At 33.7% G+C, this 18750-nt stretch overlaps 1 protein-coding gene across 3 annotated transcripts in view; it reads left to right on the plus strand.

Annotated features, from left to right (window-relative positions):
* Positions 1-18750, plus strand: part of LOC136031863 (pro-neuregulin-2, membrane-bound isoform-like) — a 116160-nt gene that overhangs the window by 84351 nt on the left and 13059 nt on the right. For all 3 annotated transcript variants that reach the window (XM_065711790.1, XM_065711789.1, XM_065711791.1), the window contains exons 3-5: positions 1381-1532; positions 4890-4998; positions 13361-13413. In XM_065711790.1, coding sequence (XP_065567862.1) covers positions 1381-1532; positions 4890-4998; positions 13361-13413 — 314 coding nt within the window. The remainder of the gene's footprint in view (positions 1-1380; positions 1533-4889; positions 4999-13360; positions 13414-18750) is intronic.

Below are 18750 nucleotides of genomic sequence, written 5' to 3' on the forward strand. Positions count from 1 at the left end.
TTAAATGAACTGAATCTTTCTTCTTATGCTCAAAATATTTCTATAACATGGGAAAACGCTCACCCCTTGCCATATGCTCTTAATTTTAGATCCAAGCTTATTTCTTCAATTTAAGGGAAATTGCAGGATAAAATTAGCCTTTACATCTCCAACAGATTGGTCTGAATGACATCTCATGAGCGTCGTAGACATCTCCGCCCTCAAAATTTGCTTTTTGAGCTACCCTCTCCCCATTCCAGAATGATTCAGGGCCCCACCCTTCTTAAAAACTCCTGGACAAACTGTAAAACACTGTAAATAAGAATAAATGTAATTTTTGACTATGCCAACTCAATCAGATGAAGTTTTCAAATTGTCAATATCTTGGGTTACTTAAAAATAAAAATAGAACTAAAAAACATATGTTTGAAGAAGCCCTCTCAAAATGTTCTACGACCTCTGGGTCGATATAATCGCCTTGAAACAGAACAAATAAACACGTATCTCTGACAATATTCCAGAGGTAGCGCACAAGAGCTGCCTAATTAAAGAACCATAAGTCTTCAACGTATTTTCTCCCAGCCACTTCGCATGGAACGGGAGTTCCTAGAAACTTTGGAGTTTGGCAATTTTTGGTCCCTGATCAGTGCCGTATGAACTTTGATCAACAGGATCCTGATATACTAGAAAAATTCTAGGACACACCCATAAAACTGGAACGTGAGGAAAGGCCAAACAATATCTTTCCACATGAGTTTGAAGTTTATATCCTTGAGTCCTTATGCAAAGGGTAGCCCAATATAAGTAGTTAAATACTTGGGCCAAGAGGACCCACTATAGAAATTAAAATATAAAAGACGTATTGGTTCACCCAGAAAAGGATTAGAAAAGGCCAACATTTTTTACTTTGGTAATTTTTAATCGAAGGGTGTTCATAGAAAAGTTGGATTTTGAAAGTTATAATATCATTTTTTTGGGTCAACAGTGATTTGAAGGGAAGAACCTTCCTCTCGTGCCCTTTCTTGGTACCTGGCCCATAAATAAGTCCCATGATATTGAATCCAAATTTTGATATGTTCATTCTATTCAGGAGCCTTCAAAGGTCTAATAACTATGCTTCTGGGTTCAACATAGCCCCGACAGACCCAGGGACAACGGCCTTAGATTATGGAAATTAGCCATTGTTCACTTATAGATTTTAGTCGAAAAGCTCTTAAAGATCACTTGCTAGGCCAAGAATTCCAGAATTTCACAAGGATTTTAAATACATAATCTGGATATAATAAATATAAAGGTTCATTATTTTATTTACATTTTCCCTAAAAATAGATTGATGCTATTTATTACATATTTAGTCATATCTCGTTTCTTAGTTAAAAAATATCAAATTTTCCTTTTCAGACGAAAATCAAATTTGCGAATAACCTGTCTCAAGGAGGAAGATGCAGGAATATACGAATGTCGACCGTCAAGTATAATGGGTCAAGGTTCCAGCACTAAAGCAAGAGTAACAGTTACCAAAAGTCCTAGGATGTCACTTAGGCCTGGTAATGGTAAGTAACTAATATCTTAAAAGAATGAATATTAATTTAAAATTTCTGAATTGTTATTATTATCATTAACAATTTGTTACTATCATTGTACTTATAAACTTATTATTGAAAGTTTATTAATTTGCCATTTTGTTCAACTTCAGCAATTTTATATTAAATTATACATTTCTGTCAATACTAGTTTTTGCGCTACTAATATTTCTAACGTTAGTTTGTATATTCAGAATTTGCCCAACCCCAGCTCTTGATTAATATTTAAGCCTAAACTTGAAGGAGTCAGTACTGGTTGTGCTGTCAGTGCTGTTATGTAACTAAAAGGTTGAAAAATGAACAAAATAATTCGTTTTTGGGGTATTGAAGCTTTCAATGCACGGTAAAAGAGGGTGTTTCCCTTTTCTTACATACCCTCTGTAAATGTAACATTATAATTCAGTGATACCGCTTGTTCAATTTTATAATCTAAAGCTTCATAGAGAACAAATTTATGTTATTCTTATTCTTATTATTATCATTATTGACAATTTACTAGTGTCATATTAATAATTATCATCTATCAAATCGCAGATTTAAAATGTATCAATTCTAAACTTATAAACTTATTATTGAAAGTTTATTAATTTGTTCATTTGATCAGTTTTTGCCAAATTTATGTGTAATAAATAATTTTTTTTGTCAATATTAATTTAGTATTATTATAAATTTTTCGGATGTTGACTTGTGTATAAACAGTTTGAATAACAGAGAGTATTTGATTAATATTTAAGTTCAAAGTGAAGACGTCAGTACCTGTAGCATTTAGAAAAGGGTGAAGGGTAACGGAGAAAAGTTTCATGCATACATATTTGGGTTCTAAATAAAGGAAAGCTTAAATATATGGGTTGTAAATAAAGGAAAGTTTATATATATGGGTTGTAAATTCTCACCAAAGGGTAAGCTTGGTAAACAATAAGGGTTACAAACAGTAAGCTTGGCAAAAGGAAAACGAAGCTCTCATGTCATGGCTTCAAGTAAGTTATCCCAAATTAATTGTGTAAAGATGCATAAACAAATATTTTCTTTTAAGGTAAATCAGACAGTGCATTATGTGTGTGAAATTTTGAGACATTTAATTGCTTCTAAATTGAAAAATGTTTAGATACAGTATTCCTAGGGTTCAAAAAGATATTGTATCAAAAGGGCAAGGCCGTATCGAGGATGGGGGTTCAGGGTTTGACTCTCCCCCACTCAGAATTTATGTCAGACCCGTAACACATAAAAATATACATATATATATATATATATATATATATATATATATATATATATATATATATATATATATATATATATATATATATATATATATATATATATATATATATATATATATATATATATATATATATATATATATATATATAATATATTTATGATGCTTTTTAAGATTTTTTTTTGTGTAAAAAAAAATCCCCCTCCCAAAGAAAAATTATGGATACGCCCTTGCAAAAGGGTTCAATTTTGTAAGAAGGTTCTCGTGTTAAGGATATTTGTCAATAATTTAGTGATTCAGGGGACCTGGGGCTTGTGTTATAAAGAATTAAAAGATCGGTAACCATTTTTAGGTTTTAGGGAAAGCTCCTAAAGATCCTAGGTTTCACCTTCCAAAAGAAGCTTATTTGGATAGCAGGCGTGAGAATAATAATGTTTTTGGTCAAGTAGGATACGAGAACCTTGGACAAATGTGTTTTGAGTGAACTGTGGAGTTTGAGTGCATTTATGGCCGTGGATGTCAGGTGGATAGTGGAAAGAGTAGAGCAGAAAACCAGGAGATCCAAATATAGCATGAGGAGGTGACAAAGACCCAATTACTAGAGCAGGTTAAGAAGGCGTGGGGGAAGAGATATATAAGAAGGTAGGAGTGATGGGAATTGAGTAGGGATATTTGATAAGTATTAGAGGGACGGGCTACTTCTTGGGAAAAGAAAGAAGAATATGGAACAGGAGATGCGCCAAAATGGTTTTCATTTATGCCCAATATGTGGGGGCATTGGGAAAACCTTTTGTATTTTGTGGGAAAATAGGAAAATTTTCATTAATAGAATTGAATGAGAATAATGATAAAGAATGATTTTTGGAAAACTCTAAAGAGAAAAATTCACGAGACCAGGACTGAACCATAGAGCTCTTTTTCTCAAGGTTGACGATGATTTATATTCATATGTTTCATACCCTTTTCGTTTATTATGCAAATAAATTTTTTATTTTGTTAAAATTATTAGGAATCAGCTTAAAAATTGGAATAGTCGAATTGATAAATGTCTTCTGCAACTTCTAAGTTCTAGTTTTAAATTAGCATAGGACAATTGTCACTCGTTCCATCTTTCCCAGTTGTTTATATTCGTAAACACCATGACGGGTAAAAATAACTAGTGTTTATTAAAGAATTATTTTCGTATATTTATAAAACACAATGCTTTTGTATGCATATTTGTGAAAAGAAATGGTGAAAAAGAAAGAAGAAAGGCTAAAACAAAAAAAATTTTTGGACCAAAATAGACCATGGTAACAGAATACAAAAATGATGATAACGGGAAAAGATACACAATTTTAAAACACTCTAAGGAATGCTACCGAACTTCAAACAGTATTTTCAAATTTAAAATTAAAGATAACATCATATTTATTGTACCCCAATTGTTTGTTTTTAGATTCCCGAACAGGCTGGCCGTTTCTCTCAAAACCTCATGGTTTGTTCAATTTATTATATATATATATATATTTTCTAACTCTTGATACAAATCAATCTTTTTTGCTTTAGTTTCAAATTTTGCCCCCTCTCGCACACCCTGGTTTAGAACTAAAGTTTATTTTGTTTCAGATTTCTAAAAACTGGTTTGAAAATCAACAAAAATTGGGTCTTACTAATCTGTTTTTCTGTACTGGTTCGGAACCTTTTCGAGCCTAAAATCAGGGAAGCAGTTTGATTATTTCAGCACCAAAAAAATTTAAAAGCATTTAAAGTCAGGGATATATCTCATAATTATGGTATCCTAAGAAAGTTACTTAAGATATTAATATAGATGGCACTCGCATTCAGGTTACTAGTTCCAACAATCTAACAATCTAGGTTGGGGGTGGGGGGACTTCTCCAATGAACTGTATTCCTAATTTGTCTTAAACCACGAGTCAATTCAGCTTTACATTTTTTCGGTATCAAATTATTACGCCATTCTGAACATAATAAGAAATAAATCATCAAAAATTAGATCCTTTTCGGACACTAAAAAAAATATTAGATCCTTTTCGGACTAAAAATAAATATGGCAAATAACGGTAAGAAACTTAAAACAAATTGATAAAATTTCCTTTCTATTTTAGTTTCATCGACATTATGGCCCTTAATAGCAGTTCCCTGTCCTATAGAGTCATTCTGTCTGAACGGGGGAACTTGTAAGTACTACGAAGCTGTTGGAGAATTAGTGTGCCAGTAAGTTATTTTATGACTACTTGTTCATATCTTTTTTCCTGTTACTGCATTTATTTTTTCCTACAGTTTTGTTTCCTTTCCATCCAATATCCATGCTTTCGTTCCCTGTAAAAATTATTGGAAAGTCATACGACGACGAAGAAAATCCGGCCCTTCACTGCAACAATCACGATTGCCATTTATCGGTTTCTATTTTTGGTGTAGTAGTGCGTACACTTTATCTGTTTCATCTGGTTATCACTCTACTGCTTTTCTAGAGAAGACTGTGGGACAAGGTCTATAAATGGAAAAAAGGAAACTTCTTGTCTTGTTTATAATTTTTCTATGGGCATCCTGCAGATAAATCTCTAAGGATTACCTACCCACTTGGGTAGGGTAGTATTATACATCTTTATCACTTCATAATTCAACTGGACACCATTTTACTGCTCTTAGTTCCATACTAACATCCATTACCAGAATAAATATGAAATTTGGAACTTTGCTCAAAGGGCGTTCGCTACCTATACATGTTTGGTCAATCTTTTGTCGAAGGTCAGATAGCACCCTTCACCAAGTAAGCACTGCAATGTAAATTCCTTACTCATTTCAAGAATAAGAAAGGGCAACAGAAGAAGTGGTATCCAAATAGAAGAAAACAGGTCTGGATCTGATTGGTGGTCAGATGGAATGTAAGGCTTGTAAAAAAAAAGAAAAAAAAACAATTTCAAATCCAAAGAAACAAAAACGACATACCAAAATGGGAACCAATTTTTGTCACACGTGTCAGCATTATACGAAAATGAAGCATCGGATACTGCCGATTTGACAAAGGATGACAAGTATGTTGCATTGCATTAACTGTCTTCTTCATTTGTTGTGAGGTGTTACGCAATTGTTTCTGGAAATGTTGAAGCAAGGTTGGGACTATTGGATTAGACTGCTAGTCAAATCCTTGAAAATTCAGAAATGGTCTTAAATGTGAATGTGGAAAAAGCCTAGTCAGTTAAGCGCAGACCCAGCCTTATTTAAGCACACACCCAGTCGTCAGTTGACCTGGTAGTCCAATGAAGAGGTTGCTAAGATCTAATTAGACTATATGCACCTGAACCGTCGATGGAGTAGTCCAGTGCTAGACTCATGTATTTATTATGACGTGGATATAGGCTTGAAGTCTAGGCCTGACCAAGGTCTTCTTGCATAGAGATGTTTTGGTGTATTGCAGCTTGAAAAGAGAAGAAGCCAAAGATCCTCATTGCTCTAAACAATGAAGTTTGACAAAACTTATCGTAAAAATAACCAACCGTTTTGATACCTAAAGGGAGGGGAGTGAAGAAAATCTTGGCTTGAAAAGAGATGGAAGAACATCTAAACAGTTAGGGGGAAACCACTGATGAGATACTAGGTCCACGTAAAGTTGAGCCAGAAAACTGTAACTTTAACACTAGAACCCTGTAACTAGTTCTTGAACGAAGAAAAATATGAGCGGTTCAAAAGAAGCAACGGAAGAGCCATGTACTGAGATCAAGGGCTCCCTCAATCTGGACCCTCATGGAATGTCTGAAGACACTGCTTCGGTGCTATAGAAACCAGCATGAACAAATGACATTTGAAAGCTGAGCAGATTCCAAAAGAATCGACTGATAACTTTTCAATACCAGTCAGCGCTCCCATATTATCTGCTCGTGGAGGATCTTTTACATATTGTTCTATGTAACCCTAAAAGTTGGAGTTAGACTTTCCGTGTGGACTGGAAATACTCAAACCGATCATGACCATGAATATCTAAAGAGTTCCAAGAAAAGACACCTTCTCCCACCCCACAACTATATAAAAAGCGCTCAAATTTCACAGCTGAACAACTATAAATAATACTAATAATTTATTTGTGACCCACTTAAAACAGCGGAGTTTAAAACAAACACAGAAAAAAAACACATTTAACAACACTAAGACAACTTAACAACAACTGATAACACATTAAATTACTGTAGAAAACATTTTAGAAGACCATGAAAAGGGTTAATAGTAAATGTATCGAGTCGGATAGTTTCTGGTGTAGCACTTTAAGTTTATTTAATAAATCTGGAGCTCCGAAATTTGTTACCATATCACTGTTCTTGTACCAAGGAGGAAGATACAACAAAAATCGGAGGAAACGAAAATAAGATGACTTGAGAGCCTTTAAATCTTTTCTTTTTAAAATAGGATACAATCCAGAAAGATATAAAACCGAGTGATCACAAAAGCAAGAATAAATTTATGAAAGGGTTTTGCGGTTGTATTTCCCCCTGTTCGCAACAATTTTAGAATAACCCACTTGAAGTTTAACCTTAACATCAGAAACAATTTTATTACGAAAAGAGATTAAATTGTTAGTAAGGGTAATGCCCAACCACCTTAAAGATATATAGTATCTTTGAAGCAGTTTGTTGATGATCCTTTTCTAAAGCATTGGAGCAAATCAGTCATTTTAGCGAAAAGAGGTCCAGTATTTTTGGCGATTTTATAATGTTATTCTCTATTTTATATCATTTAGGCACTAAAGTAGGACCATAAAAACAAGTCCAAAAATATCTACAACTACTATTTTTTCCATGCTGTCTTAATCCCATTGATTTCTTTTGATATTTTTCTGTGTTATGTTTGGCCAGCTACGAGTCAAAGTTTGTGCAGAAAGCACAGTACCAGTCATTCTCCTCTTGTATAAGGAAAAAGCAGCAAACGTTACCCTATAAATGGAGTATTACCCACTAGGGAGTAAGTCCAACACACATTGCGATAAAATTATTCGGCATCATACTCCTGCACCACTGTGGATGAGCAATGGAAAGCCGTGAAAAGCAGCCTGCTTTCCCAACGGGTAGAGGCTTTCAGCATCAAACACTGACAGTATTCTGTCATGTTGCTTTACTACCCAGCAGTTCCACGACTACAAATTACCTTTGAGGCTAATATTTCTTGATTTTATAACTTACTTTGACTTGGATTCCAGCCAAAAATTGTCAATAGCTATGAAACTCTTTAAGCTAGGCTATAATGAACCAGTGAGTCGATCGCAAATTTATGGCGAAGAAGCTAAAGAATTCTCGGTAGAGTTTAGAATAATATAGTGCCATGCTCTCTCTCGGACTATTTAACACTGTTGGTCAGGTACTTTCTCTCACTGAATCAGAATATGAGTAATGATACTGGTATCCAGTAAGGACCAGAGAAGGCCCTAACTACTCATAACGATGTGCTGATGTACGAACATTTTATAAGCCTCAAAAAAAGCATACAAAAGATAAAGTTTATGGCAGATAACTCCTTCAATACTTCGCAGCAGGCTTATAGCTTCATTTCCCTTGACTTTCAGCTCTTTATCCATGAATTTTGACACCTTGGCATCCAACACAGGATGCAGAAAGCACAAATAGATTTTGCTTCCCTTTGGCACCATCATAGTACCACGGGCTACCCCATGACATGTTTTTGAATAGTAACGCAGGGAGAAGCTTGATTATCTAGCAATGTAGGAGACAATCAGCATACAGAAGATAAAGTTTGTGACAATCAATGAATCCAATATTTCTCCGCTATCTGTAAGCCAAGTAGATCTAGAGCAGAGTTATAGCTTGACATTACTTAACCTTAAGCTCTTTATTGATGAGTCTTTAGGCCTTGATAACCAAAAGAGGATACAGAAAACAAAAGCAAACTTTGCTCTCTTACATTCTGCAGTTGAATTTGCATGTATAATATATAATTATTGAAAGTGAGGTCTTAAAGGCCACAAGAAGATAATTAGGACAAGCAAAATTAAGTCGAAAGAAACGACACGGTTAAATTCTTTTCCTTAAAAGTGAATATAAATCAATCCTGTTTGCAAAATTTAAAAAGTAATAGTAGGTTCTTGGACCTGCTGAATGCTCATTTTTTAAGTCAAAAAAGAAATTTCTGAAAATCTTGAACTAGGAATAGAAAACAAAAATGATCTCTTGAAAGATTGACACCCCCTCCACTTCCGAATTAATATCATTAACAGCTATGAAATCAAAAAAGGTAATACAATTGCCAACGTTTTTCGTTTAAAAAAAGAGTTCCCACCTTAACTTTTAAATTATACCTTGGTTGAATCGGAAAAATGGTTTGCAAGTTTCGTTCAGTCTTTATTATCTGAAAAACTTCTACTCATTATTTAGCAAAAATATTCAAATTAAACTAGATTTTGCACATTCGTCTCTATGGAAACCAGTTAGTAAAACTAAGCTTTTAACACTTCTGGAGATGAGTGTTAACATTTTATGCTATTCGTAAGTGAATAAAGTAGAATATTTGATAGAAAATTAAAAGCATACCCACGCTGTTCTTCAGCTTGCTACTTTCTCAAGGCGGCGTGCTTTTGGTGACTTGCAATTGGAGCTTATTCCTTAGTAAATATCAAGTATAATAGTTCTTATTAAACGTAAACATATAAATTATGATACAAACAAACTATAAACAAACCTCTTAGGAAAGGTGAATTTGCCTTTTCCGTTAGGAAAGACTTTGTCTCTTCGAAATTCAGCTTCAGTTAATATTTTACCTGAAGAGTATTTGATCTGAATTTGTAATGTCTTAGTGCCCCACTAGTGGTGAAGAAAAAAAGAAAAGAAAAGAAAGAGAACAAATCAGTGGCACCTATGCAAAGTGTGATTTTTGCTGTTGTCCAAGGGGGCTGCAAATTTCATGTGCGGAGGTTTTGACAACCAAACCAAAACCAAACCAAACCAAAAAACAAGACAAACTATAAACAAACCTCTCAGGAAAGGTGAATTTGCCTTTTTCGTTAGGAAAGACTTTGTCTCTTCGAAATTCAGCTTCAGTTAATATTTTACCTGAAGAGTATTCGATCTGAATTTGTAATGTCTTAGTGCCCCACTAGTGGTGAAGAAAAAAAGAAAAGAAAAGAAAGAGAACAAATCAGTGGCACCTATGCAAAGTGTGATTTTTGCTGTTGTCCAAGGGGGCTGCAAATTTCATGTGCGGAGGTTTTGACAACCAAACCAAAACCAAACCAAACCAAAAAACAAGACAAACTATAAACAAACCTCTCAGGAAAGGTGAATTTGCCTTTTTCGTTAGGAAAGACTTTGTCTCTTCGAAATTCAGCTTCAGTTAATATTTTACCTGAAGAGTATTCGATCTGAATTTGTAATGTCTTAGTGCCCCACTAGTGGTGAAGAAAAAAAGAAAAGAAAAGAAAGAGAACAAATCAGTGGCACCTATGCAAAGTGTGATTTTTGCTGTTGTCCAAGGGGGCTGCAAATTTCATGTGCGGAGGTTTTGACAACCAAACCAAAACCAAACCAAACCAAAAAACAAGACAAACTATAAACAAACCTCTCAGGAAAGGTGAATTTGCCTTTTTCGTTAGGAAAGACTTTGTCTCTTCGAAATTCAGCTTCAGTTAATATTTTACCTGAAGAGTATTCGATCTGAATTTCTAATGTCTTAGTGCCCCACTAGTGGCGAAGAAAAAAAGAAAAAAAAAAAAGAAAGAGAACAAATCAGTGGCACCTATGCAAAGTGTGATTTTTGCTGTTGTCCAAGGGGGCTGCAAATTTCATGTGCGGAGGTTTTGACAACCAAACCAAAACCAAACCAAACCAAAAAACAAGACAAACTATAAACAAACCTCTCAGGAAAGGTGAATTTGCCTTTTTCGTTAGGAAAGACTTTGTCTCTTCGAAATTCAGCTTCAGTTAATATTTTACCTGAAGAGTATTTGATCTGAATTTGTAATGTCTTAGTGCCCCACTAGTGGTGAAGAAAAAAAGAAAAGAAAAGAAAGAGAACAAATCAGTGGCACCTATGCAAAGTGTGATTTTTGCTGTTGTCCAAGGGGGCTGCAAATTTCATGTGCGGAGGTTTTGACAACCAAACCAAAACCAAACCAAACCAAAAAACAAGACAAACTATAAACAAACCTCTCAGGAAAGGTGAATTTGCCTTTTTCGTTAGGAAAGACTTTGTCTCTTCGAAATTCAGCTTCAGTTAATATTTTACCTGAAGAGTATTTGATCTGAATTTGTAATGTCTTAGTGCCCCACTAGTGGTGAAGAAAAAAAGAAAAGAAAAGAAAGAGAACAAATCAGTGGCACCTATGCAAAGTGTGATTTTTGCTGTTGTCCAAGGGGGCTGCAAATTTCATGTGCGGAGGTTTTGACAACCAAACCAAAACCAAACCAAACCAAAAAACAAGACAAACTATAAACAAACCTCTCAGGAAAGGTGAATTTGCCTTTTTCGTTAGGAAAGACTTTGTCTCTTCGAAATTCAGCTTCAGTTAATATTTTACCTGAAGAGTATTCGATCTGAATTTCTAATGTCTTAGTGCCCCACTAGTGGCGAAGAAAAAAAGAAAAAAAAAAAAGAAAGAGAACAAATCAGTGGCACCTATGCAAAGTGTGATTTTTGCTGTTGTCCAAGGGGGCTGCAAATTTCATGTGCGGAGGTTTTGACAACCAAACCAAAACCAAACCAAACCAAAAAACAAGACAAACTATAAACAAACCTCTCAGGAAAGGTGAATTTGCCTTTTTCGTTAGGAAAGACTTTGTCTCTTCGAAATTCAGCTTCAGTTAATATTTTACCTGAAGAGTATTCGATCTGAATTTGTAATGTCTTAGTGCCCCACTAGTGGTGAAGAAAAAAAGAAAAGAAAAGAAAGAGAACAAATCAGTGGCACCTATGCAAAGTGTGATTTTTGCTGTTGTCCAAGGGGGCTGCAAATTTCATGTGCGGAGGTTTTGACAACCAAACCAAAACCAAACCAAACCAAAAAACAAGACAAACTATAAACAAACCTCTCAGGAAAGGTGAATTTGCCTTTTTCGTTAGGAAAGACTTTGTCTCTTCGAAATTCAGCTTCAGTTAATATTTTACCTGAAGAGTATTCGATCTGAATTTGTAATGTCTTAGTGCCCCACTAGTGGTGAAGAAAAAAAGAAAAGAAAAGAAAGAGAACAAATCAGTGGCACCTATGCAAAGTGTGATTTTTGCTGTTGTCCAAGGGGGCTGCAAATTTCATGTGCGGAGGTTTTGACAACCAAACCAAAACCAAACCAAACCAAAAAACAAGACAAACTATAAACAAACCTCTCAGGAAAGGTGAATTTGCCTTTTTCGTTAGGAAAGACTTTGTCTCTTCGAAATTCAGCTTCAGTTAATATTTTACCTGAAGAGTATTTGATCTGAATTTGTAATGTCTTAGTGCCCCACTAGTGGTGAAGAAAAAAAGAAAAGAAAAGAAAGAGAACAAATCAGTGGCACCTATGCAAAGTGTGATTTTTGCTGTTGTCCAAGGGGGCTGCAAATTTCATGTGCGGAGGTTTTGACAACCAAACCAAAACCAAACCAAACCAAAAAACAAGACAAACTATAAACAAACCTCTCAGGAAAGGTGAATTTGCCTTTTTCGTTAGGAAAGACTTTGTCTCTTCGAAATTCAGCTTCAGTTAATATTTTACCTGAAGAGTATTTGATCTGAATTTGTAATGTCTTAGTGCCCCACTAGTGGTGAAGAAAAAAAGAAAAGAAAAGAAAGAGAACAAATCAGTGGCACCTATGCAAAGTGTGATTTTTGCTGTTGTCCAAGGGGGCTGCAAATTTCATGTGCGGAGGTTTTGACAACCAAACCAAAACCAAACCAAACCAAAAAACAAGACAAACTATAAACAAACCTCTCAGGAAAGGTGAATTTGCCTTTTTCGTTAGGAAAGACTTTGTCTCTTCGAAATTCAGCTTCAGTTAATATTTTACCTGAAGAGTATTTGATCTGAATTTGTAATGTCTTAGTGCCCCACTAGTGGTGAAGAAAAAAAGAAAAGAAAAGAAAGAGAACAAATCAGTGGCACCTATGCAAAGTGTGATTTTTGCTGTTGTTCAAGGGGGCTGCAAATTTCATGTGCGGAGGTTTTGACAACCAAACCAAAACCAAACCAAACCAAAAAACAAGACAAACTATAAACAAACCTCTTAGGAAAGGTGAATTTGCCTTTTTCGTTAGGAAAGACTTTGTCTCTTCGAAATTCAGCTTCAGTTAATATTTTACCTGAAGAGTATTTGATCTGAATTTGTAATGTCTTAGTGCCCCACTAGTGGCGAAGAAAAAAAGAAAAAAAAAAGAAAGAGAACAAATCAGTGGCACCTATGCAAAGCGTGATTTTTGTTGTTGTTCAAGAATTTCATGTGGGTAGGTTTTGACAAAGGGGATTCTAATGGTGCACTTTTTTTTATTCAGCGCCTTTTTTGAGGGGTTTCAGGCTATTTTTCAAAATCCCATTCTTTAGTTGGTTAATTATAATCATTATTACTATTTTTCTTCCATACATTAAAAAAAAACACCTTTTTTTTTTAGCTGTGCGGAAGGATATAAAGGTCAACGGTGTGAAAGTAAAGACCTCTTAGGAAGTAAGTGCAATCCTATTTTATGCTTTTTTCTTGTCGAATTTACGCAATAGGTTTGTGAGTATTTGTAAGTGTAAAAGTTATGTAGAACAATGACAACCAAATTATAAAATCATCTAAAAAAATAGAGTTTGACAGCTTTTCATTTCCAACATTAGAAAAAAACGATGAAAGTTATAATTTGGTAGCATAGCAAAAACAATCTTGTGTTTACGGTGAAGAGTTGAAACTCTGTTACTTTTATACAGTTCGTAAAAGCTGGGATCCTGAAGTTGTTTTATTGGCTATTGAAAGAAGGTGCCTAAAAAATGTGGCTAGGATAGGATATAACTTTTTAATTTTACTTCTTGAAAAAGGGGTATTTAACGGGCTAGGTTCTGATACTACAATCTATTTTTTTACCTGACAAGTATCTGACCTGACTAAGCTTCATAATTTCTTTTTTATTTGTTTTTCTGCCATAACAAGAAGCAACAAAATCTACATGTTGTTAACCGTATAATTAGTAATGGCAAATTTGACAGTAAACATATTTTTTTTTATGTCAGCTAGCGTAAATATGACTAATAGATTACATTTTTATTTGGAAACTTTATGCGACCCGATTTCTCAGTCTTTTTCGTAGAATTAATGATGATTGCTAAAACGTCGGTGTTTTCTGGAATTTTGACTATTTTTGATGACATGTCCGAGAGACAGATGCTATATAACTGTTTAATAAATTGAAATGACGGCATAATTTGACATGACGACAACATAGTAAATTGGTGAATAAGAATTTTTTAGCTTTGGAAATGAAAGTTTTGTGCTAAATCTCACGCCTACATCGTTTCGTAACATGGAAAAGGGACACTAAAGAAACAAACTAAATGACACTATTTTAGTTGGCAATTTGTTTACATGACACGAACCAATAGTATATGTATTTCGAGCTGCTTGACTTCTTATTTTCAATAGGGTTGTAATTACTGGGGTAGGTATAAAGGGTATAAAATTTATAAAACACGCACTAAAGAAAGGAACTTTTGTCGGAAGGGATTATAATTCTTTTTTTTTAGCATTTTAGCTTTAGCCTTATAAAATGGAACTTTTGTTGGAAGGGATTAGCAATCTTTTTTTTGTTCCATTTTTTAGCTTTACAAAAAATAGAGATTTTGAAGGATCCTAGATGAAAATTAAAATTATATATTTGATTTCGAAAGGCTCCTTGATATCAACAGGACAAAATTAGTTACCCCAAATAAAACCAAAGTAGTGTCACTTGGGTCAACCAGACCTCCCGTTGAAATTTTTCAAGAAGGAAAACTTGCAAGTGATTTTCCATTACGGGGGGGAGGGGACAGTTCACAGAGTTGTTTTTTTGTAAGAAGAGCGTCATATTTCTTCTGAGTGTCCTACAATTTTGGGATTTCTGTCTATGTTCTAATGCTACTATAGGCACTGGTTGTTTTCCTTGCCAGAGCAACTTATCAACTGCTTATAATGCTAATTATAAGTAAGTATAATAAGTAATAATAAGTAATATAATAATAATAATAATAAGTAATAATAATAAGTAATAAGTAATAATAATATGTAATAATAATAATAATAATTATTAATAATTACTTATAATAATTATTAATATTACTTTATTACATTATTTAATGTAATAAATGTAATTAATGTAACATTATTTAATGTAACATTTAATATTACATTATTATTACTTATAATATTATTAATAATTACTTATATATAATTACTTATAATACTTATAAGTAATAATAATAAGTATAATAATAAGTAATAATAAGTAATAAGTAAGGAATGCCGAACAGCTATGGTAGAGCGCATTTTAGAAATCTGATAAAAAATCTGTATGCTTCTATTTTTTTTCCTTTTTTTAGCACAACGCGGCCAGCTACTATTAAGAGAAAAATACTAAAAAGGTTTTGACATTACTGTTAAAAGGCATAATACCGTCAAATATTGCTACTGTTTACTAATGCACAATACTACTAATGATACATAATTCTGTTACTGTTTACTAATGATACATAATACTGTTACTGTTTACTGTTAAAAAACAACGGGAAGTGAGGTCGTGGTAGAATCTCAGTATACTATATGCTACTCATTGGTCTCATAAAAAAAAATTGTAACTAATTCATTTATTAATTAATCAATGTTTATAGCTAATAGTTTCTAACCCTGTGCAGTCTTTCAATAATAAACACAAAAAAGCTATAATGTACGACATATTTGTGGTCAAATTTTCCATAAGATAGCAATTTTTCCATAAGTTTTCCAAAAGTAATTTTTATAAATAAGTAATTTTTTTTATTAATATTTTTTATTTATTTATGGTAATTTTTATGGTATTTATGTTAATTTATTTATGGTAATTTATTTTTATGGTATTTATGGTATTTTATTTATGGTAATTTTATTACCATAAGTAAATTTTTCCGTAAGTAATCTTCCATAAGTTTTCAAATCGATAGCAAACCTGCTAAACGTTTTTCGGGCTTGGTCAAGGTATGGAAAAAAAACTATTTTGCCTAAAAACCGCCGAATTTTTCTGAATGTCACACAATTTTATGTTTTCGTCTCCCAGAGGGACAGACTGGAAGCCCTTCTGTCCCATCTACATTGATTTTCCCTGTTTGGAAGAGTTCCACTTGTCTTTTAATGTTCATTGCACCGCAACTTATATATTCCCCAAAGTGCAAGGAAACTAGCTGTTGTAGGAAATTTTGTTCCAAAAAACTACTGTATTTATTAACTTTTCATTAAAACAAACCGACTGGAAAGATATTAAGCCTCAGTGTTGGAATAAGGAAGAAATCATTAAGTAATTTCTTATGGTCATTGCTCTTAAAAGCTCAATATAACCTAATCTGGCCTTTTTAAGGTGTCAATATAGAAAATGTAGGCAAAAATTTAGTAGAAGACAGTGCAAAAAAAAGACATACAAAAACATGGCAGTGGGCTTATGTACGGGCCAAGAAAAACCATATTTTTTTAGAATCAAAAATGCTGCGAGCAAAGAATTAAACTTAAGCTCAAATAAAGTAAGCAAGTCTAACATCTCGTCACTGACCGGCAGATATTGATACCAGAAGAGGCTAGTTTGGCAACCAATTTTTTTTCGATAGATTGCGCCCATATTGTGCCCATAGATCTAAGTGAAACATCCTTTTTCGTCTCTTTAATTAAAACATTAAATATTATGTTAAAAACATAATTAATGTTAATTTAATTTAATGTTTAATTAAATTATTAAACTAAATTAAATTATTACATAATTTAATTAATTAAATTATTACATAATTTAATGTTAAAAACATTAAATCCTTACTATTATGCAGCAGCGCTGTGTTGAGAAATTAAATATCCAAAAAGTTATCTTTTCTAATCAACGAATGTCTGACCTTGGATTCCTCTTATTCTGGGAATCAAAGGATTTTGACTGTCAGTAGAATTGGTGTTCATAAACTAGATTAGGGGTGAACATCGAAATCCTTTGGTCTCAGAAAAGTGAAGATGATGCTCCATAATTGACTGTCCATTCGTCTCTTCATATGTATTCAATGTGTCGATGGGCAATGCTAATAATATATTCAGAAGTCTAAAGGTAAAGACTAATAAAATAATGCCATCAACTGCCTTGCTAAACTTTTTTGACATTTTCCCATGATGCAATATCTTCTGTATGTTGCTTCCTTTGAATAATGACAATTTTAGTGCTCTTGGCACAAGTTATATGTAACAGTTCTATGCCTTATTCAGAGCTCCCACGGAGTCAATAAAGTTAATGAAGTTTTTCATAAAGTGCGAACCATAAAGTTTGTCCTACTCGCACACAAATTTTATAGTTTTGACTTTACAGCAAATTTTCATAGAAAGTAACTGAAACAGTCAGACATGGAGCTGAGAAAACCGAATTATTTTTCCATTTACTAATAAATGAAAATATTTTTTGTTTCTTTTACAAAGCAAAATATTTAAACAAGCATATATTATTATATTTCTAGACACTAATTTGTATATTTGTATATATGAAATTCTCCATTCGTCTTCTGCTATTGGCTAAACTTGGCAGACTTTCTTGAAAAAGTTAAATAAAGTTCAATTTTTTTTCCGATAGCAATAGCGTCAACAAAGTTATGCGAGGAAAACGGTTTATTAACTTTGTGGACAGCTTTATTAACTTCATTGGCGCCGTGGGAGCCCGCATTAGCAGTTACTTTGCTTGCAACCGGTCGCTTTATGATTTTTTTTTTAACTGCATTGTCGATTATTGTTTTATTCTTTGCTTTTCCATTGCTTCTTAGTCTTCTCTTTTTTTGCTATGTGTTGGTCGCAATAAGTTTATTTTTGAAAAAGTGTTTGCTAAAAAAGCAGGACTGAAAATAAGACTGAATATCATTAAGCACAAAATCAGACGGGTTATTGTATAAAAACGGCAATAATGATCGAAAACAGAAAGAGAGGCATACAGAGAAGCTTAATACATAAAGAGAAACTTAACATCAAAAGACTCAATCAATATTTTCGCCCAGTCTAATTTAAGACAACCTGACCGCATATCAAACAGTTCGTGGTAACGAACTGTAGTAAGGAGCGACCCGGCTTAATAGTAACCGAAATTCTAAAAAACAAAATTTTGATACCAATATTTATATCAAAATAATCGGATTTTTATGCTGGTTTTAAATATATAAGTATCATTAAGTTTAGTTTTACCCATCAAAATTTGCCTTATTTTCGAAGAAAGGGGGAAACATCTCCTAAAACTTATAGAATCTTAATAGAAATCGCAACATCAGCTTCAGCGTATCAGAGAACCCTACTGTAGAAGTTACAGGCTCCTATCTGCAATAATGTGGAATTTTGTATTTTCTGCCAGAAGAAAGATCACGGATCCGTCTTTATTTTTATCGGACCCAGTGATCCAAGAGTGTCACGAGAGGGCTCATTTTAACGGAAATTTAAAGTTCTAGTGCCCTTTTTAAGTGACCCAAAAAAATGGTGGGCAACTAGTCCCCCTCCCACGCTCATTTTTCCCGAAATCACCGGATCAAAATTTTGAGATAGCTATTTTGTTCACCACAGTTCGAAAAATCTAATAGCTATGTCTTTGAGGAAGACTTAATCCCCACAGTCCCCAGGGGAAGGGCTGCAAGTTATGGACTTTGCCCATTTGTTTACATATAGTATTGGTTACTGGGAAGTATACTGACATTTTCAGGGGGATTTTTTCTGATCGTAGGGGGGATCACGAGGAGGGGGTTACGTGAGACGATCTTTCCATGGAGGAATTTATCATGGGGAAAGAGAATTTCCCTGAAGGGA

Source organism: Artemia franciscana, chromosome 10 (assembly GCF_032884065.1).
Source record: "Artemia franciscana chromosome 10, ASM3288406v1, whole genome shotgun sequence".
NCBI lineage: Eukaryota > Metazoa > Arthropoda > Branchiopoda > Anostraca > Artemiidae > Artemia > Artemia franciscana.